Below are 14895 nucleotides of genomic sequence, written 5' to 3'. Positions count from 1 at the left end.
GCGCCACATGCTGGAGTAACGAGGTCACTGAAGCAGGATGAAAACACTTCATCGTTGTTCTCAGCTTTTTACTGACAGAACTTTTTAAACCACGGAAAAGCCTGAAAGCTGAACAGAAGCTTTTCATTTGGGCGGCCGCCATTTGGCAGCCATTTTGACAGGAAATGGAAGGTAAATACAGGTGTTACTCATCACATTCATTAAAGCCCTATCTAAATAGAGCACAGCCTTAATTAACATGACGAGTAACGCCTCTGTTTACCTTCTCTTTCATGTCAAAATGGCTTCCAAATGGCTGCAGCCATGTTTAGCCCACACAGGTGAGTTTAAGATTCATGGACTGGTTTGGTTCAGGTTATTGCAGTTAATTATCATTAACTGCTGCTGTACACTCTTCTAATTCACGTGATTTACGTGCTTCTCCCTGTCCACACTGTGTTAGCAGGTAAACCAGCTTCTTATCATGGCACAGGAGGGGCCACATGATACATTTCAATGACAGCACACGGGCCACGTTTACCCTCCATTTCTGCACAAGTCATTTTCTCCAACGTGTTACATTGGCTGACAGCGTGTTGTTAATACTTATATAATATATAATATAATTAAGCTTCATGTTAGAATGAACGTAAACTAAATCTAAAAGACCAACCACATTGTTAAACATGAGTTTGTCGCCCCCATCAGTCTATTTTGAGTCATTACATTAGGTTTCTTCCATCAAATGCTAATCCAGTGATTAATCACAGGCAGTTTCATGTTGCCGGGGGGCGCTACAGGACTTCATGTGGCTCAGATCCCCTTGTGAGGGGATGTCTGCTGATGAAACGCTGACTGCTGCTGCCCCTCAAGCTGAATGACCATCTCGTCCCTCACTCTGCAATCTAACTGCATGAGGTAGGAGTATCCCAGAGGCACACACGTTTAACAGTCCAAGCAAAGACTCTAAATATTTAAATTCTTATTAATCCTATATCTGGGTTGTATGTTTATATTTCCAAAGAACTTCCACCTTGTACACCATTATAATTTCACAGTTTTTGCGCTCATAGCTTGGATCTGTGTTCTTTGCAACCTTCCGTTTTTATTTTTTCTCATAACTAGTTTCAGATGTCTGAAGTAGCATTTTTAGCAGATATCTGCCCTGCCTGCTGTTTTTCAAGAGGTTTCCGCTCCGCTTAGTGAAGGTATCCTGACCTGTACAGTTCCTGAGTCAGCTGGAATGTCAAGCAGTTTCCTGCAGAAGAGGTGACTTGCGTCTTACTTTCCTCGGGGCTCTTATTGCACGATAAATGTTTCTCCTGCCTTGTGTAGAAGACCGGGAAAGAAAGGTAAATATTTAACTCTGGCAGTCTTATCCACTCGTCACTCTATGAACTTAAAACTGTGCAGTCCTTCTTGTGACTAATGCAAAATGTCTGCAGCCATATAATGATGATTTTTAAAAAGCATTATATTCCAGACAGAGACATACTTGATATAAGCCTTTGTTGTGTCAGTGTAGATTGAAAGAAAAACTATGAGTAAGGAAAGGCAGATTATGCAGGAGCAGAACATGTGACGAGCAGCTGATTATGAGCGCACACATGTGAGGGAACAAACGCAGATGTTGGGAGGCAACATTTGGAGCCAGAATGCAAACGAACATGGAGCGGAAACATAACCGTTCAGAGATCCTGCTCATCAATTGATGAAACAGCCTCTGGCTCGACATACTCCTGACTCTGGGTCTCAAGTATTTCCTGCCGATGCTGCTGTGGCAACGGTGTCCAAGGACAACACGTTTTCCTGGATCACCGCTGGACGAGTCCATGCCAGCGCAGCATATGTTCAGCAGAAACCTGGGTGGATGGGGAGCGAGGTGGGGGTTGTAGTACGTCACTATCCTGGCCCCTCAGAGGCTCTGGTCCAAGCTTAAGAGTCATTCTTCATAAACAAAAAGACAAGAAGATAAATATTATTCGCCTATGTCTTCAGATACTTTCAAGATTCAAGCTGTCAGAAAATGTCAAGCTTTGGAGGATTTGATGAATTCCAAAAGGCGAGTATTTTGGAATCTCCACATAACACTGACTTTTTTTCTCTTCTTCTTTTCACAAAATGAAGGAAACGGGTGGTGATAAATTACTCACTTTTAAGTCTTGCTGTCTTTTCGCTGTGAATCACTTGACCTTTTGTTAAATCAAACAGGGTATCTTCCAGGGTGAGCCGTTGAAATCATTGTTTTCTCATTCATGCGGCGCTGCTCAAGAGAAAGCAGTGGAGTTTTGTCTTCGCTAATTAAGCAGCTCAAACAAAGCAATTTGATATTAAAACAAGGCTCCTGCATTCCTGCACACGTTTCAATGCTCCAGAAGTGTGGGAATGTGCTCAGGTGGTTATGGGGTTATCGGCCATGTGTCTAAGTCAGAGAAAAACAAATGGAATCCAGCTGTTGTTGCCACCTATGTCCTGATCCATATGGAACCGTCAGGATGAGATGCAGGTAGATAGTGTGAGTAGGACTTTGACTGCGTTCACTTTCACAGTGTATCCTCGTAATCTGTGGTAAAATTGTATTTTTTGTCCTTGCAAGGATGTAATTCCTGATGTAACAGGTTGCTACATTAACAGCTAACAATCAGGATGTCGTTTAAGAGGAGACGGGCTGAATGCTTTGGAAGGAAAGTCGAGTCAAATCAGTTTTATTCATATAGATGAGTGGTTCTGCACTGTTTTGCCTCACAACAAGAAGGTTTCTAGTTCCAGTCTGGGTTTGGCCAGGGCCTTTCTGTGTTTGCATGTTCTTCTCGTGTCTGCATGGGTTTTCTCCAGGTACTCTGCCTTCCTCCCACAGTCTTCAGACATGCAGATTGGATTGGATACATGAAGACAAAACCAATCAACTGCAAGAACTGTGTACCAATTCAGGGGCTGCATCCAGAGGCTGCAGTTGAAAACTGATTGCGTCATAGCGTTGCGACAGGGCCGTCCCCTTTCGAAGGCTCCTTCAAGTACATCTTTCTCGTCTCAAGAAACAAAGATTCCGATGAGTGGATCCTTCTCGGGCCAACTTAAAGCAAATGGGAGACTGGACCATCTCATTTTGGTTTGACCATCGAGCTCCACTTGATCTACAATGATTCCGCTTTTCTAGACTAAGTAGACTGGGGACCTGGACCAGAACACTTTCTCTCAACTAAAAAGACATGATAGTATAACACTTACTTATGTACCTGTCTTATACAAGATGGAGGACTGTGAGAGGCAAGAGTTTTTTTTTAAGTTGTGATGGCTTTCTTATATTCTGAGTCAATTTGTGTATTCTGGCTTATCCAGGATGACATCCCAGTTCAAGATTCACTGTTGTTCAGGAGAGGAATCTTCTGGGAAGTCTCCATTTTGTGACGTCATGAAGGTCTTGTTTGGAACAGACTGTTTACATGTACATTAGTCTCCTGCTTTCTAAAAAGCCTGTACTTCATCCATCCACTGATTCAGGTATCTAAAAAGCACAATAAAAGCTTTTCCAATTATTTATGAATCAAATAACATGTTTACAAGCAGCAATACAAAAATAGGATATTCATGGACATAGTATTGTGTTACGCTCTGAATATACAAGATACCGGCAAAACCATTGGAGCCAATAGATGAAGTTCATCACTGGTGATATTGTATTTGCTGATGTAAAATTCACGGTATCACCTCGGATTCCTTTGACCAAATGTTATCCAACAAAAATGCAGGGACTGTGAAAAATGTTTGTCTCAAGATGTTTGTATTATAGTAAGAACAGAGTCATCTGATGTGGCAATATGACACCATTGGTCATTCAAGCCTTTTTATCGCGTAAGACAAAAACAGAGAACAGATGGTAGCTACACAGTGAACACTGATTGGACTGTCTGTGTTTGAGACAGTGTTTTCCACTGTCGTCATCGAAATTTAAGATGACACAAGGTCTGTATCATCTGATTTGAGAAACCAATTCCACTTCAACCTCTCACACACACACACACACACACACACACACACACACACACCAATATAACATCCTCCCTTGTATCATACACAAACATGCACACAGAGACCCTCTCACAAGAAGATTAGATAGATTATTTTAGCCTGTTATGGCCTGTCCCCTTAATAACTTGTACTTCCTGTTCCCACGGTAGCAGTCACACCATAAACCACGATCAGTGTCCAAGGACCCCCTTGTTGTCTCCCACGACGACTTCTTCCACTTAGCCCCTAACAAGAAAAAACAAGTTAAAATCAACAGATGATTGAGGAAGAGCTTTTAATTAAAACAGCCAAGCAGCTCAGAACCAATTTTTTTTTTTCCACATGCACTTTAGTTGCATCATCTACACTGGGATGTTTCATTCAAGAATATTGCGATTGCTCAAGTTCCCACACAGGCATCAAACCCTGTTATTTAGGCCGGCATGACTCTGGCCTTTTGAGAAGCAGTTGTTAACCACAGGGCAAAGCAAGTAACAGGAAAGGACTGCAAGGATCTTGGTGTGGTCTGCTGATGGTATTTTTAGAGCCTCAGATGAGATTCTCGCATTTTGTTTAGTTTTCCTTTTAGTATAAATGAACCCAAGATTCGTTTTTCTAATTTCATATAACTGCAAGTACATTAGAAACAAGTTATTTAAAGAAGTCTTAAAAAAGGAAGCAACTATTTTTCTCAAAGCAGCCTTTGTATATGCAAGGACTCAAAATGACTCAGTCATGGGAGGGAAAGTGTTTTTTTTCTCCAAAAGCGTCACCTACATTTTCCTACATGGGCAAACACTCTGTGTTCTTCAATGCCCATGATTTAGACTGGCTTATTTTTCCAATAATAAACTATATCAGTGAGGAATGTGAGGCTGTTTCCTTTGGGCCCTCACTGCTCCACTTAAGAAGCTCGAACAGTGGGGGATTATAGGGTGAATCATGAATAGGTCTTTCTTAACCATGTATGTAACCACTCCAGACATGTGACCTATGATGCTGCGCGCTGATGAGAATGTTCATGCTCATCCTCTGTGATGTGGGACTGTGACAGAGTATGGCCTGTAATGATGACTCTCAAGGCTAAATAAATGTTCACATACTAAAAAGCAACTATATCCAAAAGCATTTACACAGTCGAGAATAGACTGCACTGCACTCTCATCCACACAGATAACCATAAAAAAGATGAGGTTTAGTCATATGACTATAATAAGAGGGACGTTATAATAAGAGTTAATCATTTGTAGCCAGATGAATCCAGGGAACGACATATTGGTTGGTCTGTCAGTCAGAAGAACCAGGATGCAATATCTCCACCAGAATGACACTCAGTTGTGTGGATACATCCACCAACGCCCAACAGTCCCCTTAGATTCAATCAAGCTGCACCCAATTTGACACACTCTGAGAAATTAGTCCCCTAAATATCACATTGTTAAAGACAGTAATGACAAATTCCTGGATCCGCCAGTTTCTTTACTGATCCATGCCACATCGTTCCACCACGTTACGCAGTAATCCATCCAGTAGATTTGACTTAATCTTCCTTACTAACAAATGGACAGGGGTGGAAATATTACCTCCTCGGTGGAGGTAACAATCGTGGATTGCAGTGACATTTAAACAAATTGAGGTCGCCTCAGGATTAATGGTGTGGTGATCCCCTCACTTTTTCTCTATTGCAACCATCACGTCCCATTCCTGTAAACTCTTGTTCAAGCTGCCCTTTTTAAATGCTTCAGTTTAATGCTTCAGCACATTGTCGTTCATACAAAACCACACACACACAGACTTTGTTGATGGTGTTCTTTCCCACCTGTGTTGACTGAATGTGTTTGCACAACGTCGCTGATGGATCAGATTGTGACGTAGACCAGTTGCCCTGTAACCGTAGAGGATGGTGTGATTGGCAGAGGGGAGGCCTGGTCTTTTAAATTACAGTATATGCCTGTGTTGGATGTCCACAGGAGGTAATGAGTGGATAGCTTGAGTCGTGCTCCGTGTCGGCCTCTGCACTTCAATCATCATCCATATCCACATGTAAGCTGCTGTGACCGAAAAGAAATCTGTATTTCGTTTACACTGCGCTTGGCGTAACCGCAGAGCGCATCATGTGACATGTTACAGAGGAGTCTTGTTGTCCTTGGATCCTTCCCCTTTGAGTATGACCATCTGTGTCCCTGGTGAGCCAACACTGACGGCAGTGCACAGTTTTTCCCAGCAAGGCCCCTAAGAAAAGACTCATCCAGAGCCTCACCTCACATCTGGATGACCCAGAGGTTAGAGGCCAGGGATGCGGCAGCAGTCGGAGGGGGATTCATTCCAGTTTTCCCTTGTGTTTGGATTGTCCCCATTGCTTTGACGCATTGCTGTTTTTGTGCAGCTGGTTTTGTTGACTAAAAGGTTTCATGATGGATATGGTCACAACTTGATTTGTTTTTAGTAGAGGGTACAGGAAGAGGGGTTATTGCCAGGGTGCTGTTACCTCCACCAAGGAGGTTTTGTTTTCATCAAGGTTTGTTCGTTTGTGAGCAGGATTAAACTAAAACTAAGGAACCTTTTTCCATCGAACTTGGTAGAAGGATGTGGTATGTGTCAGGGAAATATCCAATACAATTTTGATGCAGATCCAGGATTTTCTTTCCCACTCTTTTTAACATTGCAAGATGATTGCGTTGTGCAGCATTTTTGTCTCAGGCCTTGAGGCACGTTCAGGGGACTGATTTCCATGAGTGTGGGCAATTTGGTGCGGTTTGATTAGGTTTTTAAGGAGACTGTTGTTGGGCCTTGGCGGCAGTATGAGCTCTACTGACTGCCATTCTAGTTCGTTTATGAAGTGTACTTTGTATTGGTGGGTCTGGAGGTCTTTCACTGGCACATGGAAATCTGTGGAAATATTCCGTTTATTTTAGTTGACTGATTAACATTTATCTTAAATGGTCTCAGTGACATCATGTGTAAATATCTCTGGCTTTGCTTTTTTATTCTACTAAGTGCGTCTGACAAATGACTATATTTGGAAACATATTGCTGGCATTTGGGTCCTTAAATGCATTTCTTTGCTTTGGTTTCAGATATTGTCATATAATGTTTTATATCTACTGTTTTTTTTTAAAGAATAGTTGAAAGAAAAGAATATCTCTTAAACCATATCTTTAAAGATATCTTGTATTTATTTCATTAGAGCCTGTGTGTTTGGTTAAGAATGCTTGTAGAGTAACAACATGACATTTAAAAAAACCAAAAAAAACATGCCTCAGATATAACTTCCAAAACATCGGAGCAATCTCTCTTGGCTCACAGCCAGCGGTCTTACGAGGCAGCCTGTCTGGTCCTAATCAAAACCAAGTGGAGGGAGCCTTACCCAGCTTAGTGAAATAGCAATCTAAGGCAGAATGAAGTCCACTGTGAAAGAGGAAGGACATGCGTTTTGAGAGAAGAAGTCGAGAATATGTTTCAAAAACAGAGCGAGGAGAGAAAGTACATTGGAGGAGGGTGGGGTGAATAAATGCCTATAATATGTTGGGTGAGTTGTGAGACGGGGGATGGGGCTCCTAGGATGTGACTCAGACTCCCTGTCAAAACCAGCGGGGAGGGGACATGATGAGAAAAGGGATAGAGCAGGAGAGAGCAGAGGGGTGGAGTGGGGGAAAAGAAAACCCGGCCCCTCTTACACCACCCCGACTCTTTGGCATTCAGCGTCAGCAAAAACCTTAATGTGATCAAGATGGAAGTTGTCTATGGACTTTTCGCTGCTCCTCGGCTCTCTGCCTGCCTTTGGGGGCTTCACTGCCTGTCCGGCAGTTTTACAGTGAGGATACAGACTGCAGTCCAGAGAATGGCTTGCAGAAACCTGGACTAAGGACTGCTGACAAAATATAGCATATGTCAAGTCACTTGGAAAGAGATGGATTTACTTTCCTCAATTGTGGACGGATTTTTTTTTTTCGGTGGATGAATGAAAAGGAAAACAAATCTCTGGATAACTGGGCTCACAGCAAATCCTTCAACTGAAACCTCATATTTAATTACCAAATACACGTCTACTGGATCGTAACAAAAAAACCCTGTCAACACTGGATAATTTACAAGAAGTAACGGTTGGTACTCTAGCATGAAATATCTCAACTGTATTGAGCTGTCAGTTCTGCTGTTGGCACGAGGGGAAGTGGAAGGAGCAACAGCTTTCGGACATTTTTTGAGACCTCCCTTACTTAACCAATAACCAGGTGCAGGTTCATGCCAGAAGGCGCAGATGGCAGTTGGTGTGATCCAGCTCCACTTTTGAGGAAACAAAAGGTGAAAAGGCAGAAACACCTGCTTTTAAATATGTTCCATTTCTTTAATTTAGAATTTTAAGAAACCTTTAAGAAGGAACTCAGTGACATAATGTAGAAAATGCTTTCTTTTTTAAATGTTCCTTTGCCACAACTTAAGTGTAATTATATATGAACAGAAATGTTTATATTGTATTGAAATTGTATAATATAAAACACGGTTTTGTAGTTTCCATTCACTTACTGTAAAACAGCAGTAGGGTTTCCGACTGTACATCTCTGTACTTATGCTTCTATCATGACAGTTTATTTTTTTGATACAGCAGATGTTGAGGTTTGATTTAGTGCATCCTGCTGCTGAGTCCTTGTGTTCCCTCACTTCTGTACATTCTGGCCTAGAACAATAGAAAAAAAATAAACGGCACAGAGCTCGGTTCTAATCCTCTGATCGAACCCATGATGTTTAACTTTTGATTCCAGAGAACCGGCTGTTCAGGGACCCTGAGTAACGTTTCCCTTTTTAGTTTCTTTTAGTTGCATCACTCATCTGTGGGAGCATGGACGTGTGTGGAATGATAGTCAGCCAGTTTGAATGTTTGCACTGTTAAGTTGATCAATGGGGTGTCACCTTGTGAAGATGTTAAAAAGTAAACACTGTGCATCTGCATTTATCTGGACAGTTCTCTTCATGTTGTAGAATCCAGGCTGCTCTGTTGTTCTCACTCAGAGTCGCTGGCACGCTGCCATGTGAACGTATCAGTTTCCCATGTTAGATGAGAATAACAGGGGGCTGGTGTCATTTTATACAGAACCAGCTGAGTTTCTACTTTCCAAGAAACTGAATGCAATGTAATTACGCCCCTCTTGACCGTCCACGCACTTCTTCGTGCCTCTTTTCTTTAGAAGTGTAATGTTATTTACCATATTATCAGCTACACATTGACTTACTGTTAACTCTAACTTGGCTGTTTCTTTACCCACTTTTCTTGCAGCTCTTATGGGACAGCGCAGGCTGACCACCATGCCAGTAGCCATACGTAAACGAAGTTGGGAGGAGCATGTGACCCACCCTTCAGGATTACAGTACAGCTATGACGATCTGGATCTGGTCTGCTGTCACGGAGTGGACAGCAAGGGGCCTTGGATGGGAGCAGGGGCTTCCAAACAAGGTCGCCGGACGAGGTGTGCCTCTATGCCCGAGGGGTGTCATCAACTGCCCACAGAGGACCTGGCTCAGACATGTGAAGTGACTGCTTCCGTTGGGGATGATGATACTGACATTGAGCAGTTGAAGCTAATGGGAAACAATGACAAAATTCCAGTGGGTTTGCAGGAGGAGTCAAATCATGGACCTCCTGAGTTGGTGGATGTCGACAATATTCCCCAAAGGGACTCTGAATCCGTGCATCTCCAAACCGCAAACATGGGGAGTTCTGGAGACTGTCATTGTAACAGTGGGTTGTTGACTGCAAATCTGTCTTGTGCAGCTGATAGCAGCAGCAGCAGTCACACTGAGAAAACTATCAACAGTGAAGGTGAAATAGGCACAGAGATTAGCCTCAACATCTGCAATGACGATAGTGTCTTAAAAAGGCCACATATCTCTTGTGAAAAGCAACAAAGCATCTCTATCCCTTCTAACAATGGGCTTCCACTGTCTGAATCTGCTGGTGACCAATCTGGCAAACATCCAAATCATCAGGACACAAAGGAGAGCCACACAGAGGGTTACAGCAGACCTCCTGAAATCTCTGGGGCCACGCGAAACGGGTCCATTGCTGCTGAACTGGAACCTCAAACTGACCTCCCAGATGTTGAGGAAGAGACTCTTTCGACATCTGAGCACGCTGGTGCAAATGTGATTTTAACTAGTGTTGTGCTTCACAGTTCAGTTGATAAGATGGAGGGCGGTGATGCCATGTCACCGGCTAACAAAATTGCTGCTGCAGACCCAGTTGTGACTTCAGTGGTAGATGGAGAAAGGGACCATGTGGTAAGGGAAAGCTGGAGCGCAGACTCTGCTGACAAGCTGGATAAATTAAATGACCTAGAAACCTTAAATGAAAAAACAGGACTTGCATGTCATTCAAGAGACATTGGAGGAGGAGGAGAGCGAGATCCTCTTGACTGCACTGGGGTATTGGATCAGGCTCGTGGATGTGAAATATCCCACCAGACTTCATTGGAATGGGGGATGAATAGGCCTCAGGGAGAGGAGTGGGCACAAGCAGGAAGCGGCGAGAACACAGCACAGGTCAGGTATGGGCCAATCACGTCATCTGATATTTGTTTCAAAGGCCAGCGTTGCTCTGTGACAGTTACCAGCAACGTGCCCTCTGGACAAGGGGACACTGGACATAAAGAAAAAGACCCCGGGCCGATAAACATTACTCAGTGTGCAGACCAGTATGTGGAAACGACGACCTCAAGAAGTCAACCAACAGAAGACGTGGATGCGAGCGCAGTGTCCAAGGAGTTGTCTTTTTCTGAGGATCAAAACATCGATCAGTTGTTGGAAAATAGTTCTTCAAAACTGGACACTATCCTAGAAGTTAGCTGCATTGAGCCAGAGGACGCCCCGGCACTGGATCTTCAAAAGAACATTAACTTGAATATGGCCCAAAATCCAGATGTTCAGCCGTCTCATATAAATGATGAACATACAGCTACCGAGCAGCTTGCCCAAAACCTGCCATCATGCTCCGCAGAGGTCAACGATGAGCATTCACCAGAAGGAATCCATGGCAACCAAGCCTCTGGACGTTACTCCAGTGAGTCACCTGCCTCTGAGGTGGCAGATGGTCAGAGGGAACACCACAGGCCAGGAGCCACAGTGTCTAGCATGGAGGAAGCAGATGAGGCCGTACATGCAGTTACTTACAGCGACACACACCTTTCCAGTCCACTTTCAGATGGAACAAACGCGTGTGTGGATCTGACAGAGGACAACGTGGTCAAAGTGCGCATGAGAAAGGTAAGGATTTATATTATATAGACGTGTGACTTTATTACTGTTGTAAATATTACTTTTGTGTTTGTTTCTGATTAGTTACTGTGGCTCTGTTCTGTCAGCAGCTCGGATTAAGTTCTTTCTTGACACGAGCTGACACTTACTGGGCATAAACGGCCTGCAAATCATTTTTGTCCCACACTCTGGCAAGCGTCAAGGAAAACAATGACTTCACTCTCACATGCTTACAGATCTGTGAGTGGGGGGATCTGTGAAATGTTTTACTCTTTCTCAACCACGCATTGCAAAACAAGGTCCTATAAGGGCATGAGGACTATGAATGTAGAGGGAGTCGGACGCTTGAGTCATTTCAGGGGAGAAAGGCTGAAACGGCTTTCTCCAACCGATTCTGCATGTTGTTCTGTTTACACACTGCTGGCCAGTCAGCTTGTAACTGCCAAACACCCGATGAACACTTCATGAATTTGAGCTCATTGGAACAAAAAGCAAAAGCCAGGAAACTGACATGGTATTTATTCACTATGTGAAGTTGCAGCGTTGGACCTTTTGGAATGACAACAAGAAATCCTTTATTTACGACTCATCACGCATTAAGCAGGCATGTTGTTTAGACAAGTACCATATTGTGGAGCGTCAAATTCTTGTGATATGTTCTAGTCGAAGACGACCAGCCTCTTGTAAACAGCAAATCTGACTGAGTTCAATGTCAAGTCATGTGCTTGAGTTGATTTCAGAGTTGTATCTTTGTACAGGGTTAAAACAGGGTCATCCCAAGACTAAAAATTGGGGTAACATTTTAATAGCTCTATTCAATAAAATGTTATGAATGTGTAGTTGTTAACAGCTTCAAGGACATTTGAAGTGTTTATCAATGTGTTTTATTTGCTAACTGTTTTGACTCTTTTGGAAAATTTACTACAATTGTTCTTTACTCCAGTGTAATTCATTATCTTTTTATACACCAGACTCTATATGTTCATAATAGTTGTTGACAAAAACACCAACACTTACAACTACATTAGTGTGTTTATAAATCATTTATTAAATTAAATTAAATTTAATATCCTGCATTTAAATATGATAGTTGAATTAAAGTGTTGCTGAAATGTGTTTGTCAAATAGTAGTAATTTTACAACGAACATTGAAATGAGTATTTCTACACAATTACTACCTCAAAAATGGCCTGGCTGTGCACATATAGGATTCGGTCTGTTAATCATTAACCACTGCTTTTATATGAGTTTAAAACAAACAGGACTAGCTGTGTTTTTTTAGCTTGAACAGCCTGTTACACAGAAGCGTGCTATGAGATGGATAATGGCTTTATATTTTTGTTTTGATGGCCATGGTTTTTATTATGTGACAGTGTGCTCACTGTGCTGCATCATGGTGCTTTGTGGTAGTGTTTGGTCATATTCAGATGTGTTTTTAACTTGGTCAAATGTATTTTCAGTCTGCTACATCTGGATCTAAACAGATAGTGTATGTGCGTGTTGTCATATTGTTGCTAAGGCTAATGCAGACTCAAACCCCCCTAAAATAATATAAAACAGATGTCTTTTAGGCTTTTCTTTAAATTATCTATGATGATCTGTGTTCCTGAGAAGCAAATGAGTTGTGTAATTCCAAATAATTTAATGTAATTATTATTATTCATTATTTCACATTTCTTGTCTTGTTGATGTCACTCCACCAGCTGCCTTAAATGAGAGAGCAGTCCAGTGTAGGGACATGGAAAACCAGTGCCACATTTTATTTCCATTGGATCCAATTTCAGTTTTAGGATGACTTCAAACCTTTGGAATAAATGCCACCCCCCCTCGCCCCCCTTCAGCCATAAAGGTGGAAGGCGCCAAGGCAATCCATCGAGCATATGGTAATGGCTTGTCTTCTCTTTGACAACAGGGCTTTCACCACAGGGTGTATTTACATTCTGTACAAAGGCAGTTTACTCAGAAAACGTGCTCAAGGCAAGATCATGAGGACAAGACAGAAAAATGACAGTAAAATTTAACATGATTATATCACCAAGGGAGGGAATATGTAGAAAAAGATCTTGAATATTATCAAGAAAATTACTGAAACAATGTCCTCTAATAAATTGACATTTGCAGCAGGAATTGTCCCTGACGACATATTGAAGTAATGGTAGTGTTTCCAGTAAACCATGTTATTGTTGAGGATTCAGTTTGTAAAATGAACCCATCTGGTTTGCATAATGGCTCGAGATTAGCCTGATATTGGGCTTTGTTACTGTGTTTATTTGTTTTAGCAACAAGTCCTTATCCTGACCTCAGGGCTAAACTGGCTCAACAGTCATTTATCCAACAAAAGACAACTTGGCAACGTCGCCCTCTCTCTGCTCGCTCTTTTATTTTTTGTTTTACTGTCTTTATTTATTGACTTCTGGTCACTGTTTATGAATGAAAATACCCACATTATGAGTGTCCGTGTAGTGTTTTGATTCAAGATTCTCTGCTCTCTATGATTAGCACAGTGGAGAAAAGAGACCCTCAGTTTAATGGACAGGTCTGAGAAATGGGATGCTGGCCACCAAATGTAAGAGGGGGTTTGAAAAAAGAGAGCAGGGAAAAGGGGAAGGAGGGGTCTATGAGTTCAAACAGTGTGGGAACTGTCTCCCATCTCAAAAAAACAGGAAGTGGGGAGGAATGTAACACAAACCTCAAAAGATAGGAAAGGGAGAAAAGAGACCGTCTGAGAACAACCAAACCACCAGAATGCCCCCTAAAAAAACCTTGCCTCTCGGAGGCGCCTGACATGGCGCTGCACTTGTTTTGTACTTTTTGTGGTTGTTGTTGCCATCTCGAGCCAGATGCTTTTGTTCATTCAGCGAGGCCTCGTAAAGATGTCATTGTTTTACCACCATACAATGTTGCATTGTGAAACGTGTGCCAAGGAGACAATATGGGACAACATGCTAGCGAGGAATACCAGCGACGGCATCAACCTGTGACTCTGGCACACACGGCCCCTCATGTCTTATTTGCTCTCTCAGCAAACCCAACAGGAACTGCTCTTGACAGGCTAATTAGGCCCTAACTGGAAAATAAATGTAAAAAGCGCAAGTCATAAGACGCTATTAGGGAGCGAGGAGCCTCGTGTCGTGATGCAGATTCATGAGCCTGTCAACAGCACACCCATTAGCATTAGTCACAACTCGGTTCATATGAATGTTGTCATGCGTGCACACCCATTGTAAACAATTTCAAGCCACAGTAGCCACTTCTGAGGACATGCTTGATATGTATGAAGGATTGAATTCATCCTACATAACTCGGGTGAGATGTCTCTGAAGTGTTTCACATTTAGGAACAGATGCAACTCGTGAAAACAAGGCTTCCATTTACATGTCGACGTGATTCTGTACCTTTGCACAACCATGCAGTCACAGTGGCTTTGTCCCATGAGCTCACGCTCATAAAGTGTTTTACAGGGTCTGTTGGACCATATTGTAACATGGTTTGTTTGGGACTAATGAGTCCAGCCGTGTGATGTAATTTCTCAGGGGTGGGGTCATCTCAGTGGAGACGCTCAGACAGAGAGCCACACCCAGAGCCAGGATAAAGAACATGGAGAACTCAAGGAAATGAAAATGTTTAGAGCCGAGTAGAGTGAGATTTTATATATTGTAACAA

The 14895-nt window shown here is 42.5% G+C and overlaps 1 protein-coding gene across 2 annotated transcripts in view; it reads left to right on the top strand.

Moving 5' to 3' along the window:
- The first annotated feature begins 7277 nt into the window (after positions 1 to 7277).
- The window catches only part of dlc1 (DLC1 Rho GTPase activating protein), an 80546-nt gene continuing 72928 nt past the window's right edge, over positions 7278 to 14895 (top strand). Inside the window, exons 1-2 of one of the 2 annotated variants that reach the window (XM_035167053.2) lie at positions 7278 to 8090; positions 9260 to 11241. In XM_035167053.2, the coding sequence (XP_035022944.2) occupies positions 9265 to 11241 (1977 nt within the window). In that variant the 5' untranslated portion in view covers positions 7278 to 8090; positions 9260 to 9264. Of the gene's footprint in view, positions 8290 to 9259; positions 11242 to 14895 lie in introns of both variants that reach the window. The other variant, XM_035167052.2, reaches the window with a different exon arrangement.

The sequence above is a fragment of the Hippoglossus stenolepis genome, chromosome 2, assembly GCF_022539355.2.
Source record: "Hippoglossus stenolepis isolate QCI-W04-F060 chromosome 2, HSTE1.2, whole genome shotgun sequence".
In the NCBI taxonomy this organism is placed as follows: Eukaryota; Metazoa; Chordata; class Actinopteri; order Pleuronectiformes; family Pleuronectidae; genus Hippoglossus; species Hippoglossus stenolepis.
This window is presented reverse-complemented; position numbering and strand designations above follow the sequence as displayed.